The sequence below is a fragment of the Hyaena hyaena genome, unplaced genomic scaffold, assembly GCF_003009895.1.
Source record: "Hyaena hyaena isolate Hyena2069 unplaced genomic scaffold, ASM300989v1 scaffold_1, whole genome shotgun sequence".
NCBI lineage: Eukaryota > Metazoa > Chordata > Mammalia > Carnivora > Hyaenidae > Hyaena > Hyaena hyaena.
This window is the reverse complement of record NW_024080633.1, coordinates 2,050,895-2,068,011: the sequence shown is the minus strand read 5'-3', so window position 1 is coordinate 2,068,011 and position 17,117 is coordinate 2,050,895. Positions and strand designations below refer to the sequence as shown.

At 45.6% G+C, this 17,117-nt stretch overlaps 1 protein-coding gene across 1 annotated transcript in view; it reads right to left on the bottom strand.

Moving 5' to 3' along the window:
* Nucleotides 1-17,117, bottom strand: part of WWOX (WW domain containing oxidoreductase) — a 955,205-nt gene that overhangs the window by 691,568 nt on the left and 246,520 nt on the right. The window contains exon 6 of the mRNA XM_039227618.1: nt 12,125-12,213. Within this exon, the coding sequence (XP_039083549.1) occupies nt 12,125-12,213 (89 nt within the window). The remainder of the gene's footprint in view (nt 1-12,124; nt 12,214-17,117) is intronic.

Sequence of the window (17,117 nt, the reverse complement as noted above, 5' to 3'; positions counted from 1 at the left end):
TGGTGAATTTGTGCTTTCTTCTGTATGTTTCCTTAGGATTCTCAAAATTTTCCTGAAGACTTAGGGAAGTCTTATGGAAAGACTCGGAGTCTTCCAGAGAGGTGGCAGGGCCACATTCAGGGCACACGGGTTGACTGTCTGGGGGTCTGGTCTCAGCTGCCTTTTCTGAGCAGTTACATAAAACACAGAGAGCACATGACAAGATGTGGGAGGAACAAATGTGTGTGGTGGGGAGAAGGGGCACCTTCACCAACTTAAAAATTCAAACCCTGGCATTGTCTACCCAGCACCTATCAGAATGGGGTACCTCGCACAGGGCAAGCAGCCACCCCGGCTTCCTCACTCTGAGCTCCCAGAGCCTCCCTGCAGGCACCCCACCCCATGAGCTTCTGGCACTGGGCTGTGTGTGTGGTGGGGGCGGGGGGTGCAGGCACAGCCAGCTTTTACCACAGATCTGCTCTTCTCCAGACACGGATACACCCTTGACATATAAACACTTATCACTTTTAATCCTCAGGATGCATCTCTGACCCTCAATTGTGCTCCATTCCATAGATGAGGAACCCAAGGCTCAGGGAAACAAAGTTAACTTGCTCAGGGTCCTCTGCTGTCAAGACCGGCTTTGAACGTGGGCTGGTCTGACACCACACTAATGATGGTTATGAGAGACCTCTGTCAATGCTCTGAGCTGCTTTAGGGGAAGGGGGGACAGCAGAAGAGGTGAAGCGATTATCCCTGCTGAACTCCAACTGGGTAAATAATAACCAAGACTGCAGACCCAGTTAGGTGGGTGGTGCTCAGCAACCCCCATGGCAGCACACAAGAACCTCCTGGGAAGACGCTAACAGCCCAAATGCGCAGCGCACATCCCAGAAACTGGGAAATCAGAATGGGAGTAGAGCCAGGCAGCAGCGTTTTTTAATGGTCCCCAGCTGATTCCACGCACAGTGGAGCTCAGACCCACTGTGATGGTCCCTTGAGGGTTCGGAGCTCTGATGTGGGAACCTGAAACACCTCTGTCCTTTCAGGCGGGAGACATCGTGCCCAGATCAGTTTCCCAAAGCCACTTCGTTTGTCAACCTTCCCATTACTTGTACCTCTCAGACAACCAGGAGCCTTTCCTTCTTTCTGCTTTTGGTTATCAATTACTGCAGAATGTCAGCTAAAATACCTTTTTGATTACGAGTCTGATGTCTGAACTGTAACAGGAGTAGAAGCTTTTGAAAGGCAAAATAAGAACTTTGGCCACTAATTGAGAGGATCCCTTTAAATTTTTCTGAATGACAAGGCATTAGGTAGATTCTTACGAAATGAAGAAAACAAAGGACTCACAATATTAAAAACACAGTGCGGTGACAGGTAGTTCAACTTAAAATATCAGCTTCCATGGGGATTTTCAGCAGGCTGCCACGGTGCAGCACTGTTGATTTATTTCAAATGTATATTCGAGTTTTTAGGCTGACAAGAGTTGGTTTCTCAACAATTTACTGGGCAAAAAAGACAGTTCCCATGTTATTAAAATGAGATCTCAGTGTGGTTGAAGCACAAGCCCCCAACATGTCAATTCTGTAAAAGCGGAATTCAGAAGTGACCATGGGGGTGGCTGGGTAGTAGCAGGAGAAAACCCAAGCTGGGTTCACGAGCCAAGGTGGGACGTAGCCTGATCAACCACAGACACTGAAACGCTCTTCCTGAGTCTTACAGAAACCAGAGCTCTCTGAGAAGAATCACAGGCTTGTTGCCTCGATGACCAGGAGGGTGGTCTCAGCGAGGGTTAAAGAATAGGTGTGGCAGGGTCCGGAAGTGCTAGTCCCTGTGTGAGCCACGTGACACCAGGCCAGCTTGGCCGTGTGGCCTGTGCCACACCAGGGGAGCCCATAGTTTCCCAGAAGGGAGCTTTTATGGCAATGTTCTGTTTTGTCTTGTTTTTTGTTTTTGGGTGTTTTTTGGTTTTGCCTGCAAGAACTACCATATATATGATTACGTTAAAACTTGTTTCCCTAGATCTGTAAGTGTATATCCTCTCTACCACCCATGGAGGTATCAGTTCACGAACTGGGAATGGCTGAGAATCGGCACATTGAAAACAAAGTTCCAGTCACCAAATGTAACTGTGGGTTTCCGTTTCTATCCTTCTTTCCTCCCTCCCAGCCACCCACCCCATCCACCTACTTCTGTGAGCTTATTACAAGGCAGTGTATGTAATCATTGCAAAGCGTGATGATAATGGCAACAGTGATGATGTAGCTAAAATTTATTAAGTGTTTATTAGGTATCAGGTATGTTTTACAGACATGATGCTACTGAATCCTCTCAGCCACCCACGGTGGCATTGCCATCATCTCCCACCTCTACTGATGAAGAAACTGAGGATCAGAGAGATTAAGGGATTCACTACAGTCCCCACGTTAGTAAGGTGTGGAACAGAGATGCAGAGCTAAGGCGAAGACGAATTGAGCCAAGGTTGCTGCCTGTGTGGAGCTCAGCCTCACAAAGAAAAATCAATAGAGAAAAAAGCATCCCCAAAGTATTCAGGCGTGAGGATGGCATGTGTTGTGGATACTCTGAGAGGTGACTTATCAATTCAACCATGGTATGGAGGTGAGAGTGGGGAACACGGAGGCTCTATACAGGATGTGACAAAGTCTTCAGTGGAGCGGGTGGTGGACAGGCAGGAGAGGAGGGGCTCAAGTCAGGAGCACAGACCCAAAACCAGGAGACAGAACCTCGAAGCATCTCCATAAGCAAATTACAGAGACCTGGGGCTGAGAAGACAGGGCATGAAATGAAGATGGAGGAGGGGCCAGATCCCAGAGGCCCTGGGAGGCCACACCAGCAGACCCGCCTTTGTAGTGCAGGCGACAAGACATCACCGAAAGGTTCCTTCACAGGACAGTGTCAGGGCTGGGCTTGTGTTTGAGAGTGATCATTGTGGCAGTGCAGATGCTTAAACAGCAAAATGACCCTCTGGTCTACTTGTGTCCACCTGATTAGCATCATGATGACGGCAAATGGGAAGTAAGGGGAAATGAACACTGACATTTGGAGTAAATGTACAAAGACAATCACAAACAAGAGTAAACAGTTGCCAGTTGTGCTTACCCTGACGCCACAGACAAGACCCCTTCCACAAATTTGGTGGGAAATAGTCTGGGCTCCTTAGCTGAGGAGAGGAGCCTCTCTTCCATTGGGCTGATTTAACCTCCTTTCCACATATTTCAGCAAAACAATTTCCTCTTGGTGATAGAAAATTGGCTGGAAGGAACATCTCCTTCAACCTTGAAGTGACCTTAATAATTGTCCCAGTAGGCAGGGGTTGTCATCGATACTATTAATGGGACAAATTGCCCTTGGAGGCAATGCGTCCTGCACGATGCATTTCCCAAATGAGACAGATCTTCCTGATTTTCCAAACGACTGTCAAAGCCAAACTCGGAGGAAGCACAGATTTTGGACTAACTTCTAGCCTCTCTACCTACCGACTCACGAGCCTAACCTTAGTCAAGGTCCTTAATCTCTTTAACCCTTGATATCTTGATCTATGAAATGTGGCTGATCATTGCATTAGGCTGAAGCATAAGACACAGCTTTTCTTCTACCATTTTTGACCTACCCTGAGTCCTAGTGAGGATAAAATGGGATGATATAGAAGTACTTAATCGTGCTTGACACATAATAAACAGGTGATAGATATGAGCAATTACTATCATCATCATCATCATTATATGGTTCCATGCTCTAATTAGGACTTCAGTGTCTTACTAGTTAAACAACACTTAGTTGTCTTAGGTGACCTGCTTTCCCATATGGCCATACCTCCAAACCTCAGCACAGCACGCTGTTCTATTCAAACTCTTATCTTTTCTCGAAGCCTCTTAAGTATTAGAGTACTTTCTGCAGAACTGAAATTAACCAAGCACACCAATGGTGGCTATATACACTTATTTATCTTGATCAGGGCTACCATAATCCATTTTCTAAGAAAAATGGCATGTTTTCTCTTCTAGTGAGACAAGATGCTATCAAAATGAGTCTGATTACAAGAGACAGTGGGTTCTGATCCAAGAATTAGCAAGCCACAACTCCCTGACCAAATCCCAACTTCAACCTACTTCCTGCCTTTATGAATAAAGTTTTATTGGAACACAGAAACACCCATTTATAAGTTCTCAGTAGTTACATGTGAATTACAAAGGTCTCACTCAGCAATCAAGATGCACTCAACACTGGTTGCTACAGAGACCATCTGGCTCACAAAAGCAAAAATATTAAAATAGATATTTATATGTCTGCTTCTTTACAGGAAAACATTGCTGACTTTTACTCTCATCCAGTGACTTAAGCATTCACTATTGACACTAGCAATAAAATGAACATTATTTACTAGAGCTACAGACATAACATGAGCTATGTATACATTGGTGGGATGGTGAGTGTAGGAGAAGGCAGCCACAGAGCAATTGTATCAACCCTCCAAAGCTGGGTTTTTATTCTTCCTGGAAGGGAAGTTTTTTGTGTGTGTCTTCAATTAACATACATCACTTTGATGCCATGAAACATGATAGTGATGGCTGAACTGAGAATTCTGTTGGGAAATCAAAACTGTTTATTTTGCAAACATCGTTGTGGTTAATTCGAACACAGTTTCATGTATTCCTTAGCTGTGATGACTTTTAATGATGGCCAAAGGCTCACTGAATTTTTTTTTCTGACAAATTTAATTGCGATGTGGCCCCTAATTAGTTTAATAAATATTCTTCTCCACTAAGGGGATGTTTTTGAAGAGAGTCATCATGGAAAGCTATCAAAAAAATCCTCAAGCTGCACAACCATTCTACAAGAGAAATAAGGCAGGGGAGAAGTGAGATGGCAAAGGACTTAATGCTGGCGTCTAGCCCAGTTCCTGGACCACTGTAAACACTGAATAAATAACGATGTGAAGGGGAAAAGTTAAAACACACACACACACACACACACACACACACACAGAAAAGGAGGGCAACAGAAGGCAGATGAAGTACTTTGGTACCACAGAACATGCAGGCTAATTATTTGTGGTATGTCCCATTATACCTTTCCAACGTACCTGTACATTCAAAGCAGGATGCACTTATGACAACACTAGTCATCTGGAAAAGCTACTGAAAGCCAAGGGAAACAGATGTAGCAATAGCAAAGAAAAGAGTCTAGCCATTTCCTCTGAGATCCTCAGCGGAGCGCTGCTACGATGACAATCATTACTGTTTGGATCTTGTCATGCTTCCAGCTTGTCGGCAACGTGAAGGTCATTTTCCCCCTTCTCTTGGTTGCCAGGCATCTCAAAGCTCATTCTTAGGTTCAATATTTAAGGACTGCGGAAGATCTATTAAGATCCACGGCTCAGATAGGACCACATCTTACTAGTCTGCTTTTATCCCCTTTCTCTGTGTAAATATATTCCTTATTTTGTTGTTGTTGTTTTATTTTTTTGAATGTTTATTTATTTTTGAGAGAGGGAGAGACAGATCATGAGAGGAGAAGGGGAAGAGAGAGAGAGAGGGAGACTCAGAATCTGAAGCAGGCTCCAGGCTCTGAGCTGTCAGCACAAAGCCCGATGTGGGGCTTGAACTCACAAACCAGGAGATTGTGACCTGAGCTGAAGTCAGCTGCTTACTGGACTGAGCCACACAGGTGGCCCAGACGGCTATTTCTATTTTATCATACTGCATGTATTCTTAAAAACCTCTAAGATAATTTTAAAATCAAGAAAAGAAACAAATACAAATCAATAATAGTCATAGCTTGGGGCGCCTGGGTGGCTTAGTCGGTTAAGCGTCCGACTTTCGCTTGGGTCATGATCTCGCGGTTCGTGGGTTCGAGCCCCGCGTCGGGCTCTGTGCTGACTGCCAGCTCGGAGCCTGGAGCCTGTTTCAGTCTGTGACTCCCTCTCTCTCTGACCCTCCCCTGCTCACGCTGTCTCTCTCTCTCTCTCTCCTAGAAATAAATAAAACATTAAAAAATATTAAAAAAAATAATAATAGTCATAGCTCACAGTGCACTGAGATGTGCTTGGTTATTTCATACATTAGGGCTTTCCTCCTCAACAACCATGAAAAAGGTATGTAATAATGTTACATAGATCTGGAAAGCAAGACCCAGATTCCAAGAGTTTGCCCAAGGGCACACAGCTAGTAATAGTAGAACTGGGATTTAAATCTAAGTTCTGTTGAGCCACAAAACTCTATTCTTTACACACCAGAGGTTGGCACACTATGGCCTCTATGCAAATCTGGCCCATCGCCCATTCCTCTAAATAAAGTTTTACTGAAACACAGTTATGCTCACCCATTCAGATATTGTCCATGGCTACTTTCACACTAAAAAGGCAGAGCTGGGTAACTGCAACAGAGATCTTACAGCCTGAAAAGTCTAAAATGTTTACTCTCTGGCCCTTTACGAAAGAGCTTGCTGACCCTTGCACTACACTATACTACTTTGAGCTAGTATTTTCATTTAAATTTTCTTTAATGTTTGTTTATTTTTGAGAGAGAGAGAGAGAAAGAGAAAAGGCGAGCCCACGCTGGGGAGGGGCAGAGTGAGAGGGAGAGACACAGAATCTGAAGCAGGCTCCAGGCTCTGAGCTAGCTGTCAGCACAGAGCCTGGCACGGGGCTCAAACCCACGAACCGTGAGATCATGACCTGAGCCGAAGTGGGACGCTTAAACTGACTGAGCCGCCCAGTTTAATAAGAAATAATAGTATATAAAATGCTTTTGAAATTTTTAAAGAATTATATAAAAAGATGCCTAAAGAATTAAATTTCAGAAGGCAAAGAATTTCCTTACGAGGGACTCACTCTTCCCTGATATCCCTAGATACAGTAAATGCTTCACCATATAATTTTTCAATACCCTAAGATGGAAAATGTATGGGATGGGAAAAAATTAACTTGTAGCCTTTTTAAATTTTCCTTAAAAAGTCATAATTAAGATCTAGATTTAGAGAGTTCATTATAGCTAAACTCTGCCTTTCCCTTTTTCTTTTCTTTTAGATTTCATACTGTGAAAAAGAGCAGAGCAGTACGATCCTGTTAGGCAAACCAGAAATGGATTTCTCATGTTGAGCAAAGGGTAATGCAGATATGTTGGCTAAAACATTATTCTTAAAATTGAGCTGAGGAGAAAAAGATTAAGCTGTAATTTACACATCGGTCCTCAGTGTAATTTATCCCTCAAAATGTAGAATTTATTTATAATTTATGGCCCACCCATTTCCATAGAAGGATTTGAGACGGCAAAATTTGGAATAAGAATCCAAGAATATTATATCTGGGATTAGTAGATTCAAGTTCTAAAGTAATTTAGTAAAAAGTAAAAATAAACAACTTTGTTAAAGACTGTCCCCCTCCGATGTTTGAAAAATAAAGAATAGAAAATTGTTCTCTTAGCGTTCTTTTTAAAACATCACTATTCTGTATTACTTTCTAAATGAAACAAAGTCTAATTTCCTTAAATTATACTGGAGACAGAAAGTTGAGAAGGAAAAGTAGAAAGCCATGATCAAAAAAACAGTTCTAGAAACCTTCAGAACTGTATATATTATTTTAATATGAACTATCGATTTCAATTAATTTCCAGAACAAATCAAAACCCCTGGTCAATACTGTAAGAGCTGATGGGTACCTGGGATCCAAGCCAAGAATTTCCTAGATTATGTGCCATTACCAATTTTTAAAACTTCAGGATTAGAATCCAGGTGTCCATTAGTTCAGAAATATCTGGGACTCAAACGTTATAATAACTTCTGAAAAAAAAAAAAAAAAAGTATCTATGGAGCTCCGAGTTCTGGCAGCTGTTGAACTGTTCCAGGCCCTGTTCAAAATATGTACTTTTCAGTAAGCCAAGCAGCTAGAAACTAGGAATGAAAATGTGTCCAAGCACCACAAACAACTAACTATTGTCACAGAGCCCGTTCCAAAAAATGCCAATATTGGGTCCACACAATCGGTACCCAGCTCTTGGTACCCTGACGGATTCCTCCAGGGGCCAGGCACCTTGGGGCCGGGCTGCTTTCCAGGATTGCAGTTTAAACGAAATTTCCTTCAAAATTCAGTCTGGCTGGGACATACCACAGGCTTTGGCTTGGAACTTTCCAGTAATGCCCAACATAATTGGACCTGAGACACGCTGGCCGACCAACACCACCACGAACTCTGGGGAGAACTGTGTGGAAGCAGGCGGAGGATTCTGGGCCTGACCACCCAGAAGAGTGAGTGACGAGTAACAGAACAAATGAATGCAAGTGAAGGTGAGCAGAGGAACGGAGTGGTCAGGGCGTGCTGGGCCCAGGAGCGCTGGCGCTGGCCAGCAGCCATGTCCATCCTCTGCGTGGCAGACCACAGCTTCCCCGTGCAGCAGTCCTGCCCCAGAATTAAGCAGGCACCGGACCAAGCCTCTACAGTGACCCACATTTCACAATGAACTAAAGAGACAAAAGAACAAAAGAATATGTTAAATGGCACCACCGGGATGTAGTTACTGAAGTAGAGAACACAGAAAACTCTAGAGGACAACCCTGTCCCTTAACCAAGTAAGTTGCATTTAACTAAAAACAAAACTGTTTGACACGAATCCTATATAAAGCTTGAACAACTGATCTAAACAAACCAAAAGAGAGAGAATAGGAACCTCTGGGGGCTCATTCAGTTACGTGTCTGGCTTCAGCTCAGGTCATGATCTCTTGGTTCACCAGATTCGAGCCCCACGTCAGGCTGTGTGCTGACAGCTCAGAGCCTGGAGCCTGCTTTGGCTTCTGTGTCTCCCTCTCTCTCTGCCCCTCCCCCGCTCATATGCCGTCTCTCTCTCTCTCTCTCTCTCTCTCTCTATCTCTCTCTCTGTCTCTCGCTCGCTCTCAAAACTAAGTAAAACATTTAAAAAAATTTTTTTAAGAGAGAGAGAGAATAAAAACGTTTCCTGGTTTTAATGGTTTTAACCTGCTAGCTTTTGGAGGAACTTCTTACTGAGATACATCTCAGTACTGAATCCGTACTGAAACGTGGGGCTGAGCGAGGCAGCAAGAGGAAGAGTGGTTTTGGATTCAGACACACTTGGGCTCACACTGCTGACCCACCACTGGCTGTAGCTGGAAAAGTGATCCAGCCTCTCTGTGAAAGGCTGGAGCCTTTCCATTCATAAACCAGAGATGAAAATGACTAACGCCTAGGGTTGTTGTAAACAGTAAATACACGTATAAGTGCTTAGCACCTTGCCTTGCACAGAAAATCAGCAAGCTGGCTAGCAATATTATTTTGTATAATCATTAGCAGTGCTCATTCTAAAAGAGCCTCCCACCCACCATCTCCCCCCGCCCCCAGAAAAGCTGATCTCCCAGAGTAGGTTGCATCCACATCTCCTGGTAGAAGGCCGACTGAGGGTGGCTCGGCAGGGCGACGGACCACAACTTTCACCAGGGTCTGTGCTGAGCATCTGTTTCTAGCTTTCTCTGTGTTGGGTCATACAACACGCTGCCTCTCCCAGGGTGGGAGGCACACATGAGCTAGAGCGGGGTCTGGGGGGAATACGCACAGGAGCAAGGAGCCCGACCATGCAGATGGTGTGCTCATGTGCTCGAAAATATTACGGTAAATGGGGGGGTGTCCGCGTGGAATTGTGGTGGGAGGGTTTTTCATCCCCTCCATCCAATGGCGCAAGAGGAGACTGGTTCTGAACTCGCAGCCTTTCTTTCACTTGTCATTATGTTTCACACACGAGGAAATTCTAATGTCTGAAGATGGGCGCTGATGAGAAGAAGGAGGCTACACGTGTTTTTTGGCAGCGCCGTCACCAGTACTTAAATTCACTTCTGACAGTGCTCAGAATCCAAGGCCCTGGGAGTACCACGCTGTCATCTGCCTATCCAGGGGAGATTTCACCCTGGCAGTGTTTCAAGAGTAAAACCGTGCACGTTTCTATGCATATTTTCACCACCACAATATTTCTCTAAGCCGAATAAAAGATCGCATCTCAAGAGACGTATACAAAGAGGTTTGCGGTACGGGGTTGTGCTAAAAAGGAAAATCACCTTTCTTTCTGAACCTAGAAGGACAAAACTCCAGCCATTTGCTAAAATCTGGGATGAGGGCAAAATGGGTGCGTCTGAGGTGGGGGATTACAAAAGGCAGGTGAATCTGACGACATCTGAATGACTTTAACTGATGGTCCTGGTACGACTTGGAAGGCGCTCCTATTAGGTAACAGCTGGCAAGCTGCTCGCATCCAAGAGGAGGCCTGGGAAGGCAGCCTGCACAAGCCTCAGCCACAGCCGCTCCCAGTCAGGGACGGCCTGACAGACGGAACTGGCTCCAAGTCCCACGGCTGATCCCGACCTGCCAGGTGACCTGTGAGAGCCGCTCCCCGCGCGGTGGGCGAGCGGGAGGCCCGGGGTCCCTCCTGCCTCCCAGGCGCATGCCCTTGGCCACCAGCCTTCCCAGTCCAGTCCCGCTCTTGCGGGATAAATGAGCACTACTGCCCACTGTCGCTGCTATGAGTACTACTGTCCTTCCAAACCACCACAAAAGTAACGGGCTGAGGAGTCAGCCATTGAGCAATGAAACTGCTTGCTGGCACCTGAGTTTATGACTTATCGGAGGTGAAGTAGGCTCCCAGGGGCCACCGCTCCCTTCCCAGAGCCCAGAAGCGGGGCCGGGGCATTGGAGGCGCTCACTAAATGTGTGTTAAGTGAACGAGCAGGTGGATAAATGAACAGAGAATGTCTACACAAGAGAATGTCTTAAAAGGTACCGCGGTACGCTGACCTGAGGTCCTCCGGGAGGGCCAGCAAGGGCCAGCAGCCACCAACCACCAAACACGGCACAGGACATGCACCGCAGGTCACCCAGGTCTGTGGGCTCAGTGGGGACGCTACCCAGCCATTCTGTGAGCACTGGGCCTGCACTCCACCAGCAACTGTGACTTTGTGGGTCAACCTCAAGGACTGAGAACACTTGCTAGCTCCCAAAAGGGCTTTAGAGAACAGACTTCCTGGCAGTGTGAAAGAGCAGAGCGAGACACTGAGGCAGATTCAACAGGGGCTGGTCATGGGCCAGTACCTTCTGAATATCTGCTTTAAGTGCCTCCGCCTACATCCCTCATCTACTTGGAGAACTCTAAAGCCGTCGCTTCCCCACAGAGCCTATCCGAAAGACAACTGGTCATTTATCAGCATTCTCCAAACTTGGTCATTCTGGGGCCACTACTGGAATGATCTTATCCTTGGCACCACGTATACTGTCATTAACTTAATCCTCGTGTCCAAATCCATGCACTGTAAAAAAAAATTAAATGCAGTTTTTTTGTTGTTTTTTTTTTTAATGAAATTTAAACCACCGTGTTAAATGAGAAGCCAGTAATGCCAGCCCTCCATGGTGAAGGAACCATAAAAATAAATGCTTGGAAATGAAATCTTGTCATTAAAATGGAGCAAGCCTCCACTGCTTTCACCAGCTCTGGGCCTGAGGTCTGCTGTCCCTCTGTGAGAAAGTGAGGCTGGCATGGGGTGGCCTGAATGCCTGCCAGTCCTGAGCTACTGCTTCGTCCTTTGGGCATTTTGAAAGACTATAAACAAGAAGTGAAGGAAAGAGTAAGTTTCTCGCAACATGAGTCCACGTGTAGGAGCCACGCTAATGTGCCACATACGATCACTGCAGACACGGAGAAGGTGGAACCTTCTCACGCTGCTGACACTCGGCCCCCCTTTCAGTACTGGATAACTGAGGCTACTCGTTCCCAGATGCAATTAAAACGCACTTTTCCTCGATTCTGAGCTCACTGCCAACATGTCTGTAATCAGGATGCATCCTACAATCGGCTGGCTTTTATTAGCCACTTTTACTAGTGCTTCAATAGTGTCTTTCCATTTTTATTGGGGGGAGCTGTTATTAAATTGAAGGCACATCTCATAATGAGGGTGACTCAGGAAGTCAAGAAAATATGGGCCACCCTAATGGGGCCAATATAAATGAGCCTGCTGTCTGGATGCCAACACAACACAACAGCCTTGTGCTTGCGTTCTCCCAATTGTGTTCATCTGATAAAGACATTACAATAGCAAGATATTATGATCTATAACCCTCCACTGAAACACTCACGCATGCTTGGCCTTGAACGCTTGAGCAAAATGCTGCACGCTACGGAGCAGAGCAAGGTCCAGGGTCATTGCTTCTACCTTGGCTTTGTGCTGGAATGAGAGAAAATAAAAAGAAATGATAAATAACAGCAAGTTTAGTTCATGGTATCAAGTTACAGTAAATGTGTTATGGAACATGTCGGAATTCCCCTGTTTAATATTAGACGCCCAGAGAGAATATAAATCATCGGAATGAATGGAAGAACAGGGCTTTTACTGCCAAGTTTGGGAGGATGTGAGGCTGGGAATCTGCTAAAACCACAGGCTGGGGGTTATGCTGTTTCACTCAGCGCACAGAAGAGGCTCCAAAGGGTCTTCAGGCTCACATATCTTCTCAATCTGTGTCCTTAAAAAAAAAAAAACCTATAAAACCAGGGGAATGCCAGGACAAAGTCTGGCTCATGCAAGAATTCAGTAGATGACATTTTAATCTCAAAAGTTGCCATCAGGGTTCTGGAATGATTCCATCGAGGCTGAATCAAAAATTAAAGACGATTCATTTATAGAAAATACAAAAGCAGGCGAAACTCTTTTATTCCAATGAACCCTGAGTGACCTAGGTCCCAAAGAGACCTCTGGTTTGGCAATCCAAAAACTATAGGTAGGTGGGACGCACACAGAGAATAAGAATGGCCACCGTCTACTCAGGGCTGACTCTGGACCGGCGTTTATTTGCACCATCTCATTTCAACCCCATAACAACCAAATGGGTTACACTTTCCCTGTTTTACATGTGGCCCCTTATAAGAGATCACAGAGCTAAGAAGGGCTGAGCCAAGGGTTCACCCCAGTCAGTCTGACACCAAAGCCCTCCTTTCCTCCTTGACAGGGACTAGAAGGCCTGGAGCATCAGGATTTGAGGCAATCATGGTCCACTGAAGAGTGTCCTAATACATTCTGGAAGATCAGGGTCGCCTCTCACACTTCCCAGGTATTGATGGGGCACTCCCCACTTTTGGGTCTGGCTGGGCTGCAGGGTATGAGATTAAATGCTATCACTTCTTTTTTTTAAGTTTGTTTGTTTATTTTTGAGAGAGAGCAAGAGACAGGGAAAGAGAGAGCATCCCAAGCAGTCTCCACACTCTCACAGAGATCCCGACATAGGGCTCGAACTCGCAAACTGTGAGGCAACCAAGAGTCAGATGTTTGACTGTGCCACCCAGGGGCCCCTAAATACTATCACTTCTTAGACCTATCTCCTCCAAAGAACGCACAGCCAAGAATGCTGGGGCCACCTGCCTGTTCAGGTAAGGAAAGTCCCAGAAACCAAACGGTGAGCCTGGAAGTTCTTGTCTAGACCATGATCGTAGACCAAGGAGCATGACATGATACCTCCGATGCTACGAAGGGGACACAAACGGTACTGCAGACAACATCCTCCACCTCAACAGTCTTATTCAGGGAGAGACACAATCTGGGTTGAGGTGCTTAGTGTATCTGCAGCCATTGATCTTTGCTCCTAAGTCCTGGGTTGTAACCCAAGTCCCAAGTCTTGAACAATAAACATCAGGCATGGGAAGCCGGGAGGTCAACTGACTCTGGGCCATTTAATATTCCTAAGCCTCAGGTTCCTTGTTTGTAAAAGGTAAACAGTAACTATCTTCTCAAAGACTTGTAAAGCACCTAACAGCCAGCCTAGAAGACAGAAGGGATTTAATAAACTTAATGAGAAGGTGAGAAGATGTCTGCTGTGCCGAATTCCTTTCCTGACGTAAGTCTGTTACACATGGCGGACTGTGCGCTCCAGCGCAGCATGGTGGGTGAAATGGTATTCACAAAGGCCAGGTAGGACCAGCTCGCTGTTAGATCCTAGAGGATCCAGGCCACATCTACTCAGAGTCCAGTTTTAGGGAAAGGGGTGTAAGGTGATTAAATGACATCCCCAAACCCAAAAGCACATAGGCAGTGAAGGCAAGTTGGCCAACGTAGATGTAAGCTCCTGGGACAACAGTGGCACAGGTACAAACATGCCAATTTGGGAAGGAGGAGGAAAAGCATCTGACCTGATCCAGGAAGAGGGGAAGGTGCCAGTGTGTGGATGCTGTTAAGAGTCTCCTAAGATCACTGGGGCGCCTGCGTGGCTCAGTCGGTTGGGCATCCGACTTCAGCTTGGGTCATGATTTTGCATTTCATGAGTTCAAGCCCCACTTTGGGCTCTGTGCTATCAGTTCGGAGCCCGCTTTGGATCCTCTGTCTGCCTCTCTCTCTGCCCTTCCCCCACTCGTGTCATAAACATAAACAAAAAAATACCTAAGATTACAGAATTATAATCTATGGACTAGGGGACCCACAGTGACTTGAGGCCACACCCCTCATTCTCTAGAGAGGGAAACTGCCAGCAGCAGAAATGAGCGCACATGAGCGAGGCTGTACCCTATGGGCATCTTGGCCTCCAGGCCAGGAGAAAAACCCCAGTGACTTTCTGTCTGCCCAGCTGGTGTATCTGATGACTGAAATCTCTTGGGAGTACTGAGCCTGTCAATGGCTAACTTTTATTCCCCATGGAGTCTTATGCTGCAAGATGCTTGACTGTCAGCAGTTAGCAAATAAAGTGGCCTTTGGCCTCATCCTAGCCCCTCTGGCCCCAGCCTCACTTCACTTAGAACGTGACACTCATCACCACACTCAGAATCTTAGAGAACTTTGGATGTGTCACAAGAGGAAAGGTGGATATTCAGTCTGTTGGGGAAGGGGTGGTGAGGACACTGTTCTTCCTAGCCAAGCCCCTGAGGGACACCCCAACGGATGTGCAGGTGACATATCATAAAAATGCATATAAATATTTCCTCCATAAAACAGCGGCAACATTCCCAGATGGTGGCCCCAAAGCAAAATCCCAACAAAAATGATGGCTCAGCCGAGTGGGCCAGTATACCCTTCCGTGTGTGTAACTTACAATTGGTGAGTTGTCTTTTGCCCCCCACCACTCTAAAATAAAGTACAGACCTACCATTACCAATAAGAACAAAATCAGAACATACACACCTAGAGGGAACAAGGGGTCACAAGCCATCGAGTAGTTCAACAGACTAATCCACAAGCTGTGGGTTACTAGGCTCCTGGGGACAGTGATTCAAGTTCACACACTATTACTCAGGTAGTTCTCCTGTCCCTGGCATCAGGTTTCCTGTTTCCCTGTTTCTGCTACTGACCGTGAGCAAGGCAGAGAAACTGCAGGCAATCCCGTAAGTTCAGGGAAGAGGAAATACATCTTTTAGAATTAGGGTGTGTAGATGTGTTTGTGTACATGTTTGGGGGGGGGTGTTGCTCTTCTGATTCTGTAACAAACCTAGCAACGTTATAGTCATGTTTACCCTGGGACGTGCTATATCTGGGAAGGCAGTGGTGGACACACCGCAAAGAGAACCCATTTCTGAAGCATAAACTGCTGATTGCTGGGTGCAGACATGAGGTCTGTCCACCAAGGCGAGCTTTTCTGCCAAGTCTGGCCGTGAATCTGGGACTGACCGTAGTTCGCTTTCTTGGTTTAACTCATGAACTTTCTGTTGTTGTTGTTGTCGTTAACTTTGATTTGGAACTAGTTACAGACTCACAAGTGCAAAAACAGCACCATGAGCACCCATGTAGCCATCTCCCAGCACTTCCAATGGGGACGTCTCACCCACGCACATACTACATGGGCACTACCAGAAAACCAACACTGGCACAACACGGTTCATGAGAGTACAGATGTCACCAGGATTTCACCAGTTTGGGGATGCACTCACTTTCTTTCGTTGGGAATATCTTTGTGAATAATCCTATGACATTTTCTTCTATGTACAGATTCATCTAACAACCACCACATTCAAGATACCAAACTGTGCCACCACCACAAAGGGACCAGTGGGTCTTTTTATTAAGAGGTGTTAAATTAGCATATGCCATCTAGGACATAAAAAACTGAGGCCTTATTTGGCTGGGGTCTGCTCTTTGGATCGGCAAAACATGCACATATACAAAGCCCCAGCTTAAAACCCCTCTGTAGCTTGGAATAGCCAGTGAGATAATAGCCCAGGTCCCTTGGGATGGTTCACACAAGTGGCTCCATATCAACTAAGATACGCTTCACTATCCTTAGCGAACAGCTCCTGAGCCTCCATGTCTTCAAACAGCCAAGGATTACCACTCGCCCATACTTCATGCCCACCCCAGGTCAATGGGACCTGTTCTTCATGGTTGGCCAGGGGCCCAAGCAGACGGGACCTCCACCCTCTGCAACATCGTTAGCTTCTACAGCGTGAGGAAGAGAATGGGACAAACTGTTGGTAGACTGGATCTTAGAGGCCTCTTCCCAGCAGTAGAGATGTCGCTTCTGCTCATATTTCATTGGTAGAGCAAGTAATGTGGCTACACTTAGCTTCCGAAGGTGCAACCTTCCATGTGCCCAAGAACACATAACAGAAATACATATATGGAAGAAATGGAAATATGTAACAAAAACCGGTAATAACTAACACACATCCCATGACTTTGCCCTCTCCAGGGCTATTTCACTTTCCACTTCTCACTTCCTACTTTCATTTATTACAGGAAAAATTTTTGAAAAGACAGATGGATATGACCAAACAAAAAAACATTCTATAATTCTACCAATTCTAAAATGAACTGTTAGTCTTCTATATGTCCCCCTCTTTTTCCCTCCCAACTAGATAGATAGATCCATCCATCTATCCATCCACCTGTCCATCCATTCACCGCCCCCCAGCTTTTTTTAACAGGAAGAACTTCATATTAAGAGCTCTGAATCTTAAAATGCTATAAAATGCCTCTCAACCCTTCCCCAAGTCCTTACTCTTCTCTCTAATCACACCAGTACACAATCTTCTCATCTCAGACAGAATGAGAATGTAAATTTATTTTAAATTATGTATACAGATGCTGGTACCCATCATTTTACAAACAGAACTGCACAGGTGGCATCCACACTTGAAGCATCAGGCAACTTCTAAGTA